The following is a 12022-nucleotide window of genomic DNA, read 5'->3' as shown; positions in this document are numbered from 1 at the left end:
TAAGACCAAGTAGGAACACCATGGTGAAATGCTGATATCACAAACAGATTGTTTTTAACTTGACTAGCTCCTTACAGGATCTTTTAGTTCTACTAACCTCATAAAACTTGAATGAAAGCTTAAAGGGGAAAATGTGTAGTTTTTGACAGAATGTCTTCACGTAAGGTGGGAACGGTCCTCTTTCCCAGTGTTACAATTGATCTCACTGACATTCCATGTAACATAGATCAATTTTCTCTTAACTGCTAAAGCTATTATTATATATTTAGTGGAAAAAAGGAAAACCCACATGTACTGTTTGGGAATCAAATAACAGAAGGACTTACTTGTATTCAAGGTCACATGAATTCTGCGCTTGAACTACTAGATAGCAGCCATCTGCATCTCAGTACGGCCGCTAACCAAAAAGTCACTTGGAGCTGCACAAGAAGCTCAGATACTGCTGTTTTAAATGTAGTGTGTAATACTAACTTTATGATATCAAGGTTCATCTCAAGACCTCTGATGTTATTTTCACTGAAACAGCATCTATTAAGTGTTCTACATGCCATTAGACATTAAAATCAGATGCTAATTGCCCAGATTTTACTCTTGTCTTATTCTTTATTACAGTTCAGGAACTGCATAGTGTAAGAAACTTCCAGTTTGTGCTCTAATATAGTAGTTCATAAAACAGCTCCATTTACCTTTTCCCCTAGCACTAATTTTTATAATATATGGAAAACCACTTTGTTATCTAAAACTCAGTAATATACCATTCTCCAATCTTTGAGACAACTTCTGAACACAAGCGACTTATTTAAGTATGTAGCACACATCAGAAGGGTAGAAAGAAAGGAAGGAAAAGAATATAGTGACTACATACCCCACATTTACATATTCACGTAAATTAAGAAGAGAGTCACACGGGAGAGTGATTTACCACTCAGAGATTGACCTGTGTGCAGCCAGGCCAACACAGTTCAGAGCAATTGCAGGTACAAACCAGTAAATTAGTCACTACAAAAATCAGACATTTGTTTTCTCAGCTTAGACGAAACTGATTCAGCTTCACCAAGCATGGTCTTTGTGTCACACTGCAGTTTCAAATCAGGAAATCTGTCAGCAAATTCTGCATGGCTGTGTAGTACAATAACATCCTGACTAATAGATTGTGCCATCCTGTCTCAAGAAAGGCTTTAGAGATCTCTCAGCAGGCCACCTTAATTGAAGCCACAAGTTCCTAGACATCTAATAAACTTGGCATGACACAGATGATAAAAAGCTACATAACCAAGACAATGAGAACATCAGATTTTGTTCCAGCTGTTTGTAAGAACCCTGTCTGCCTCATAGTGAAAACTTATAAGATGCATACTCCTACTACAATCCTGGGAAAACAGCATCATCGCCATTATTTCAATCTGTGCACGCTATCCATTTTTCTAAGCATCTTTCACAATACTTAACAATACACTTCTCATACTGCACCATTATCTTGATCTTACCTGGCATAATCAAACTGACCTTATTCAAAACATCTGAAGGTATCTCTCACCCACCCTTACTAAAAAAGCTCAACTTTGCTGAATATTATGATTAATAAGAGCAATTCTGGCTACTCAAAAGTTTGGCCAACTGTAAAAAAAAGCAGCAAAAGTCTCTTTTTCCCTCTCTCTCCTGAGACAGATTTGGGGGCGGGAAGGGGAAAGGCTGTGTGCTTATAACATAACTGGCAGTCCTCTGCCAGCACAGGTGTAAATTTTCTAAATTTCAGGATGTTTAAACCTTACTTCAACCTAAAGAACTCTTATCTGGATGAAAACAGCATATGCCTCGAAGTGAACATCAAACCCTACCACACATGTGGGCTGAAGTTAAATGTTATGGTAGATGCTGGGGGTAACATGGAAAACAGACAGTACTATAATGGCCTAAAGCACCGCCATAAGAATAGCTGAAAACAGTTTGAAAAGAAATCTGGAAATTTTACAGAGACAGCTTGCTCCCTCTGCTCATATGAAACTAAAATGAAGCTCAATATACTAGTATTTACAAAACAAACCATGAAACTGGCAGGGGTAATATCACTTAGCACAGGCAAAAGTTCAGCAAGACTGTGCATCATTTAAGTTTTATTTAAAAGGAATCTTCATAAGTTCATATTATATAAAATATAAATATAATTCAGTATCTACACAGCCTTCTTCAGGGAGTAAATATATCACACTTTGCTGTGACTTGAGTATTTGATTGTAACATAATATCCAGCAATTTCTGCAGACAGCCCCACATATACATATAACAGAAATAAGTATTATACAAAATATCCCATCATTACAAAGTACTGGAAGTTTCAATGAGAGAGGATTTTTCTTTCTAGTCATAGGGGAAATTTTAATTTAAGCCATTAGGCAACCCTTAATAGAAATGCAAACTTCTAGAGAACAGTTTTCAACCTTTAGAACTAAAGACAACTGAAAACATAAGACACCACATATTGCCTACTGAAAATAACAATCTGTGCTGGTTTTGGCTGGGATAGAGTTAATTTTCTTCACAGTAGCTAATATGGGGCTATGTTTTGGATTTGTGGTGAAAACTGTTGATAATACAGGGATGTTTTTGTTATTGTTGAGCAGTGCTTAGGCAGCCTCTGGGCCTTTTCTGCTTCTCACTTCACCAATGAGTGGGCTGGGGGTGCACAATGAGTTGGGAGGGGACACAGCCAGGACAGCTGACCCCAGCTGACCAAAGGGATGTCCCAGACCATATGTTGTCATGCTCAGCATATAAAGCTGGGAGAAGGAGGAAAGGGGGGGACATTTGGAGCGATGGTGTTTTGTCTTCCCAACCATTATGTGTGATGGAGCCCTGCTGTCCTGGAGATGGTTGAACACCTGCCTGCCGATGGGAAGCAGTGAATGAATTCCTTGTTTTGCTTTGCCCGTGTGCAGAGCTTTGCTTTACTTCTTCAACTGTCTTTATCTCAACCCACTAGTTTTCTCACTTTTACTCTTCTGATTCTATTCCCTATCCCACTGGGGGGTGGGGTGGGGGGGCAGCACACAGAGCAAGCGAGCGAGCAGCTGCAGGTGCTTAGTTGCCGGCTGGGCTTAAACCATGGTAGAACCATAACCTTTTATGTATTGCTCTGAGATAGCACATACGTTCCAGAAATCTATTGATAACAAGCTCAAAACTAGCACTGAGTGAAAAGCAACACACACTGAATGTTTAAAAAGGTAAAATAACCCCAAACAAACACACCAAAATGGCACACATCACTTTGTCTCCCACTTACCACTCTTACTAAATAACACAAGTACATACACCTGTTCCTAAAAATACCCTAGTCTATTTGATCAGTCCCATCTATCTCTTGTGGATCATCTTATCTCACCGCAAAGCAGGTGAGAATTGCTCCAAAGTATAATTTCTAAAAAGAAGCCAATCTAAAACCACCACTCCACTGGCCCAAAAACCAAGCCACCCACAAAAAACACAGAACCCCGAAGACCACATTATGTCAGGCTCTACATATCCGAGCTACGCTCACAGACTTTCTAAATACAAAGCCATCGGATCTATCATTTCTGCCTTTTCTTTAATTGGCATGTTGGCTTTTCTCCCTGGCTAGATTTCTCATCCAGGCACAACGCTGAAGTCAGCAACAAAAAAGGCCCAAGATTCCCCCTCCCCGCAAGGTTTTAATGGCAGAGCCAATTACACTTGCTGTAGTACAACTTCTACCTTTAATCACAAAAAACAGATATTTGTGATTTATTCAACTACAAGTCAAATAAAATTAAGATCTTGGTAAACTGTAATAAATCTTCAGTCACTGAAAGCAACATGCATTGTTAATTGCTTGGGAGTGGGGACAAACAAGATACGGCTCCCAAGCAAAAGAAAGTAGTGTCAGGCATCAAACTCCATTTCTGAACAATATTTCCCTCACTGATAAACATATCTTAATGAAAGAAATGACATCCACCCTAAAAAAAAAAAATGGTTTTTATCCTTTTTTTCCTTGCAGAAAGAGCCTCAGTGTTTTCAAAAAATTATAATGTTTAAAAAAACCAAAATAAATCAAGATCTGTAAGAAGCAAGGATGTTCTTAATCATAAAAAGGAAAAAAAGGGTGTGCTTTTCTGCAAGACCTAAGCTATTCAATATCTGATACAGCCATTTAAAAAAAACCCCATACAGTAAACCAATAAACCCCTAAAAGTAAGGAACTGCAATCTAATTTCAATCCCTATTACAAGTAGAAGCTTCCTGCTTCAAGCCCAAGTCATTTGATTCATCACAAAGAGATGAAAATAGCACTCCTAGATGCAATACTCTCACCGTTTAGAACCTTTTGTTACTGTTGTTACCGATAACTATCAATTGGCTGCATTTGATTTCCAGTTTAATCTCTCAAATAGGAAGTCTCCTGTAGTACCACTAGATCACCCTTTGTACAGCATACTAACTTTTGTATCACTTCTTATTAGCAGTTAAGGTCAATAATGTATATTACACTACATCAGTATCTTAACTCCACCCTTCAGCAGCTCTATGCCACTCTCTAACCCTTTATTAGAGTGTTACCTTGGGGCTGCACAAACTTTGAAGAATGATGACTACAGCTTTGAAGATGCCATCGGTGATGTTTAACAGCTATGAATTATGAATACAGCTGTCCCAGAGAGGATAATCGTCCTGTCAATACATATAACAACAATTGCTAGTACCTCAAGCCCTGTTACGAATCATTGGTACATGAGTAACTGAAAAACAAAATGCCCCACAAAACTCAAAAAACCTTGCACTTTCTCAGCTACACCTGCCCAACCCTTTCCTCGCAAAGTGAAGTGCACTTCACTTACCTGCACTGCTGCCTCCTGTCTTTCCGTTATTTAGATTCTCTTCATTGACAGTTAGATCCACGACCTACAAGCTGTTGACCACCCCATTTATTCTGTTATGGCCCAGTTCAGTACAAGATAAAAAGCTTCAGTGTTCATTTGTAATGCAGACAAAAGTCTGTCTTCAGCATCTACTCCTCTGACAGGAGCAAAAACAACCTTAAAGAGAGAAGCATCTAAACGTTCTTTTTAAGCTCTTTTCTGAGACACCTGTCTTTCTAAAAACGTATATAGTTTTACACAATAGAAAGTCAACAATTTCCATATATGCTATCGGCCACAGAGGCTCATCAGATGAAGTTGTAAACTCTTCCAATTTTGTTATTTCATCCTGGGTGATCAAGTGGCAATCTGCCACTCTCGTATTCCTCAGTGGATTTTCTTCACAACCTTAAATCACCATTCCTTAGAGTGGCTGAAGGAAACATGAATGATTTCTAACTTTACACAGTAAAGACAGTCACTCAGCATGATCGTTTTAGACCTCTCTTCCACCCTATTGAAACAAGTAGTTCTTTGGTTTTAAACATGACTGCTTCTAAATTTTTTTCCTCCATTCTCAGCTCTAGAGTCAGAAGCTCGTCTGCAAGTGAATGAACTCACTCTTCCCAACTCTCTAAGGTTCTCCCAAACAACATCAATTTTTAGTTCTCTGGTTTTCCTCAAAAGAAGCCAAACAGTTACTCCATCCACCTTATCCATTTCACACACCGAAGCTGTATCTAAACCACAGAGAATACTACTCTGGTTTTATACTTCCTCTAAAACTATCACCAGTTGCAGTCATCCAGCAAATAATTTAAACAGTCATCCTGCTGTTCAGTCTCACTCTCACGTTGTTATCATTGCAGGAAGGATTCGAGTTTCAGGATGCTAGAACTGTTTGAAAACTCAGGAGCCAGCCACAAAGTCACTACAGTAGGCAAGCGTTCAGCTCTCTTATAGCTCAGCCCTAACCCGCTTTAAACAAGCCAAGCTTTGTGGTCACTAACGACTGCACATGCCTATACACACTGGGAAAAAATGCATTAATCTTAAACACTTTGTGATTAAAGAAGTAGTTTTATTTACTCCCCTCTCCCCGCCCCCAGGCAGGAACACGCCGCGGCAGGAACCCTCCCTGGCGCCTCCGAGCCGGAGGTACAGGACAGGAGCTCCGAGAAGGGCTCCGACCGTGAGGCCGCACGGCCGCGGCCGCGCTCACCCCGCGCTCGGGGCCCCTCCCGCGCGGAGGGAGCCCCCAGGGCGGGCCCAGGCCGCCGCTCCCGCGCTGCCAGGCCCTGCTCCTCGCCCACCCCCGGCTTCCCACCGCCCTGACCCGGGGGAAAGGCGCCGAGGGCAGGGACACGCGAGTCCCGCGGCGCGGCCGCCCGGACGGGACCGCGCTCAGCTGAGGGCGGCCGCGGCTGGGGCCGCTGACCGCCGCCCCCCAGGCTCCCTCTGGCCCCAGCCTCAAGGAGCGGGCACGGCAGCAGAGACGCCCGCGCTCGATGCCCCCTCACCCGGCACGGCCTGGCCTGGCCTGGCCTGGCCTTACCTTCCTTCCTGCTCAGGGCCATGGCCCCGGGCGCGCGGGCAGGCCCCTCCGAGGAGCCCGACCTGCCCCGCGCGGCCGGCAGCCCCGCGCTCGCCCTCCTTCCTGCTCACCGCCGCGCCCGTCCGTCACGGGACTGGAGGCGCGCCATTGGCGGAGACGGCGGCAGGGGCGTGCCCGCGCCGCCGGCTGGGGGCCGCGGGGGCTCGCCCCTCCCTCCCTCCCACCCGCCCGCCCGCCCGGCCGGCGCGGTGCCCGCGGGCTCCGGCAGGGGGAGCGCGGCTGCACAGAGCCGGCGGGCGCCGCTGCCGCGCGCGCGGGAGCGAGGGCGGGGGAGCGCGCGGAGAGGGCGGGCGGGAGGGAGGGAGGGGGGGGGCGGGCGGCGCGCGGCGGGCGGCCCCGGCGGCGCGCGGGGAGCGGGCGGCGGCGGCGCCCCGGCGGGGAGAGTCGCGCCGGGGTGAGGGAGTCGCGGCGGGGTGATGCTGGGCGCGCGGCGCTGCTCCCGCTCCCGGCCGGGCGTCTCCTTCACCTGACCCGGCAGCCCCGCGCGCAGCCCGCACCCGCCGCGTAAATAATGCACTAGAATGTCAGCGCTGAAAAAGGTAGGGGGGGAGGGAGGGGGGGGAAGGGGAGGGGAGGGGGCCGCCGTCGGGGCGGCGGGCGCGCCGCGCTCCGCTCGGGATGCCCCCGCCCGGGCAGCGGAGGGACCGGGGTTGTCGGTACCGCTGTCCAGCCGCTGCGTGCGGGTACCGCCGTCGTCGGGGACGGGTGCCCGGGCAGCGGGGGCGAGGGCGCGTCAGCCGCGCCGTCGGTCGTGGTCTCCTCCCCCATCACCAGCGCGTCCCGGCGCCGCGCTGGCCGCGGCGGGGTCTCGCCGTGGCGGGGGTCTCGCCTGGGCGCAGCCCGGGCAGGACGGTTGCGCGGCGGGGCGCCCTGTGCCGGCACGGGGCGGCTGCGGGCTGGTACCGGCCGGGGAGCGCGGGGAGAGGCGGCAGGGAGGGGGGGGGGGGGCACACGGGAGGCGGACGGACCCTCCGTGCGGCCGGTTTGGGCGGAGGGAGCGGCGGGGCGGGGGATGCTGCGCGCGGAGCCGCAGTACCAGCGGCGATTCGGGCTTGGGGAGCGCGTGACCCTCGGGGCTGCCCCGCGAAGAGGGGCCGGGGGAGCCGCGGCCGCGCCGCCGCCTGCACCGCGTCCCCCCTTCCCCTGCCCGGCCACCGCGCCGTGCTGCGGGTGGCGCGGGTACGTCGGAGGGGCCGCGCAGCTCCCGCCCGGCCTCTGACAGCCCCCGCGGAGGGGCGGCCCGGCCCCGAGGGGCGGTGGGGCCGCAGACCGGCATCCGAGGAGGGGCGGGCGGCGGGTGCGTCCCGCGCGTTACCGCGCCGGCTCCGCGCATCTGCCCCGTCGCGGGCGCGCAGGGCTCGGCGCCGTTGAAGAAGTCCGCGGGCGCGCAGCTGGAGCGCGGAGGCGGGCGCCGGGGGCCGGACGCATCTGCTGCGCTGCCCCCGGTCGCCGGGGTGATCCCCGGTGTCTCTCCCCGCGGGGAGGGTGGTGTTTGTCAGCCGGCTTGGCCGAGCGCCTCCGCGATGGTTTGAAACACCGTCTGCCGGAGAAATACAATAATGAACCAGCGCGCTCCGGCCCGTGTCGCCTCCCGGAGCGGAGCCGGCAAAGCGCCCGGCGGCCGCCACCTCGGGGCGGGTGAGAGGCGGGCGGACCCCCGGCCCGGTGCGGTGCGAGGGGGACGGGGCGGGGGCCGGGGGAGTCCTCCAGCCGGCGGAGAGTGCCGGAGGGGCTCGCTCCTACGGCCCCGCTTTCGTAACCTAATTCTTGCCCTGCTGGTGCCCAGCTCCCGGAGCGCTGCCGGTGCCGTGCCGCTTGGCGTTCAGCCAGGGATGCGTATTCCTCAGCCGAGGCTTCGGCCTCAACTTCCCTGAAACTTCCAACGGTTTCTCATCTTCAGCGACGAACCTTTTGTTGGTTGTTTCCGTTTGTGCTTCTTTACGGCACGGGCTTACACCGGTTTACCGTGTGTTGGGAGCAGGTGATGTTTGAATCTCTTCCAAATTAAAGCACTTATAACGAGATCGAGTGCTCCAGGCGCTCAAGGTGGTGTGAGCCCAAGAACAAGGCTGCGAAACTCGAGTGCTCTTCTCAGTGCTGGAGTGTTTTGTGTGTATTTCTGCGTGCTTCGGAGTAACATCACAAGCGGAGCACTAGCAGGGTTTGAGTCAGGTAGTAGATGGCTGCAAGCAGGCATCCTGCTAGGGGGAAGGGTCACCTCAGTGTGACCCGGTGCAGACCTGAGTGCAGATAACTGGGGGTCTTAGTAGCTGAATGCTTTGTACCGCAGCTTGGGATATGTCAGGGGAGCCTATTAGTGGTACTGGACTACTAGAGTAGGGTATAGTACTATTTTATAATGGAAATGTATTTGAAGTATCAGCCTTTCGCATCTGCGATTAGTGTCATTTCCGTCTTTGTGTTTTATGTGGAAAACAAGTAAAATAGGAAGAGTAGAAGTTCTATACTTCTGTGCTTTCACCAATACAGGAATTACACCTTCAAGTGATTTCCAGATGGTTTGCACAAAACACTTTCTTTCAGAATTACAAGTTTTAGTTTTACTGCATGTAGCTCTTTTTACAATGCTACCCAGACGTTATTATTTATATTTGAAAGGTTTCACCCCCCCATAATTTTGCATGCTTTTCAAGATGTCTGGTATGTGGTTAAAATGGACTGAGATGATGTTTAATAGTTTCATGAATTACAATGTTATGCATTGGAGATTTAATTCTGAGTGCTGTAGTCAGACTCTATGTGATCTGACATAATATTCCTAAATTAAAGAATGCATTTATTATGCTATTGTTCAGTTACACACAAAGTAAAAACTAGGACTGCCAAATAAAATCGTTGATTCTATTTTACATTATTTTTAGCTTTTCATTTTAGTACTATAAAGTGCTATTTGCATTTAGTTACACATACATAGTTTGCACTAGAACAGCATAGGGCATACCTCTTTGTTAACTTTTTAGAATTTCTAGTCCCTCTGAAATGAGTTTAAACTTCTGATACAAGTTGAAGTTACACTTAGAGTGAAGTCATAAGTGCTTTAAACAAGGATTTAACAAACAGCAAGCATTGACTGCTTTTGACGGAGGTGTTGAGGAGAATCTGTGTAACATGTAAAACCTAACAGTTGAATCTAAGATTTGCTGAATTGGTGGTAATATTCCTAATGACTTAATGGGATCGGAATTTCACATTTCTGTAGGGTAAAGTCCCACCAGTATTAGTAGTAATATTGTTGTCTATGCCAAGGTGTTAAAAGAAGAACTTACCAAATCAAGACAAAAATGTCAAGGTCCATTATTGCTAACTAAAAATTACTTCTAATAAATTCCAATATATGAAGCAAGTTACTTTAATATTAGTTGGTAGATGTGATAGGAGAAATGTATCCCTGAATAGGACATTCATAACTGATCCTGAGGAAAACTTGGATATTCAGTTTCCACTGTGTCTGAACACCAGGTAGCATCCTGCCCAGAGGATACCCTCTGCAGGCTTTCCTGAACATTGCCCATCCTGGTCAAGTTACCACTTCACAGTTATAACAGTTTTTTTTCTGACAGTAGATGTTCAAATAGCAAATAGTGTGGGTGACTAAATTTCAGCTTGATTGAGAGCTTTGTCTGGCTAAATTACGGACATTGGAGTAATTATTGGAATAGTTTTTGTGTGCCTTAACAAAGGTGGTAAAATGTTATTTTATACCTGCCTTTGGCAGGAACATTTTTCCTGTTTGCAATTACATGTAGTCAAAGCAATTTCCTTGTATAGCTATGATAATCCCATGATTAGTTTTGGTAATAAAAAGAACATTGAAATAAACCCCTGTTTTTTCTGAGGTATACTATCGGGGGCCCTTTCAAACTGCACAAGTCAAACAAAAACAGCTGCTTCAGTTCTACTCCGTGACCAAGACAAGTCTTATTTGCTGCTTCAGTTCATCCCTACAGTGAATTTGTTTATCTAACCATGCCTGGTGAACGAGAGGACCAGTAATGCAGAAAGTTAGTGTTAGCTTAACAATTATGATCGTATTTAAGAGAGACTTTCAGTTCTTAGAAATGTATTATATGGGCCAAAACATCCCATCTGAATCAAAAATATTGTTTGCCAAATGGGTAGTTTTGTTTGAATAACTACAGAAAAAAAATTATATGTAGTTCAGTTTGCCTTGTGAAAATTCATAGTCATCCACGAACCATATGGCTTTCTTACCTCTAGTAGAGAAATATCTCTCTGCATGGCAGATACAGTATGTCAACAGCTATGATCAAATATAAGTAGAAGTGGGCATGGATGAATCAGAATCTCTTTTAAAGCAGACCTGTTGGAGACCACAACTTCTCATATTTCAGTCCATATATATCTCCATTATAGAATTATATTTCCTGAAACAGATTATAGTTCATCACAGCTACTTTATGTTGTAGGGGCCAAAATGATTCATACAAGTAAAATAAGTACTCTTCCCATGATATTTATTTAGGAAATGTCAAGTAGCGGTTTATTCATTTAGTACACTCTCAGTTGTGATGAGAGGATGGAAATCACTGCAGTTAGATTTCTCAATCAATGTTTCTACGCATGCATATATATTTGGTCTCACTTTGCTTTTATCTGTTTCTCACTGTACTTTCTTCTTTTGTGCATAAAAATTACTTATCTTCCGTGCATTTCCATTCCACGTTTGTCACATTTCTCTGCCCTTGCCAGTTTTGAAAATGAACAACAAATTGCTTCCAATATGGCACTGGCCTTTAGCCCTCTAAATTTTTTTGTAGTTTTATAACGACATATTCTTATGATCTAAAAAGACTTTCCACTTTTGTTGGTAAATGTAGTATATACCTGCAGTTAGCAGCAATGCGTGAGCTATACCACAGATGAAGGCTTTTATCTCACAAGGGGAATCAGTGTCTATTCTCTTCAGTAGATGCTGCTACCAATGTGTGTAGATAAAGCAGATAAATTGACAGTAACGAAACATGTCAAAAATATGGTCAGATACATGCATAAATCCAACAAGGCAAAAATCAGTAATTTAGAGATTCGCACTGTACACATATGCACAAATAACAGAAAGAGAAGTATACACCAGATCTTTCTACCTATCTATAGCTCCCCGTCTTGGGTCCTTCATAGCTGCTGCTTCTCCACCCAAAATCCTTCCACCACTCTCAGTTTTATATCTTCCATCATAAATGCTCTCTTTAAAAAGTAAATTTGTTATGTCAGAGGAAAAAAGAGCATCTTAGGGTTGTCAGATTGACCTGAGCTCAGTTTGAACACAAAAATTTGTTGCAAGCCAAAGTTTATTCTAGCAAATGTAAATATTAAGTCTTGATAATGAAGCTGAAAACAGTTACCAAAGTGTATAACTAAGAAACACAAATTTAGGGAGAAATTGGACACCAGTCTCTTGTGCAGTGGTCATTTAAGGTGTCTCTGATACATATTTCATCTTGGATGCCGAGAGGCTACTTGAGCGGTGTTCAGCTTCTGGACTGCTGCC

The 12022-nt window shown here is 46.5% G+C and overlaps 1 protein-coding gene across 9 annotated transcripts in view; it reads right to left on the bottom strand.

Annotated features, from left to right (window-relative positions):
* Window positions 1-6551, bottom strand: part of ERICH1 (glutamate rich 1) — a 98762-nt gene extending 92211 nt beyond the window's left edge. For 8 of the 9 annotated variants that reach the window (XR_012622672.1, XR_012622673.1, XR_012622674.1 and 5 more), the window contains exon 1: window positions 6433-6551. Coding sequence is in view for 6 of the 9 variants with exons in the window: in XM_074819948.1 (XP_074676049.1) it covers window positions 6433-6454 (22 nt within the window). In the remaining 3 variants the exon portion in view is untranslated. The remainder of the gene's footprint in view (window positions 1-6432) is intronic. The other variant, XM_074819952.1, reaches the window with a different exon arrangement.
* Between the last annotated feature and the right edge of the window lie 5471 nt (window positions 6552-12022).

The sequence above is a fragment of the Strix aluco genome, chromosome 3 (genome assembly GCF_031877795.1).
Source record: "Strix aluco isolate bStrAlu1 chromosome 3, bStrAlu1.hap1, whole genome shotgun sequence".
Lineage (NCBI taxonomy): Eukaryota > Metazoa > Chordata > Aves > Strigiformes > Strigidae > Strix > Strix aluco.
Note: the sequence above shows the minus strand (reverse complement) of the source record. Positions and strands in the feature narration are given on the sequence as shown.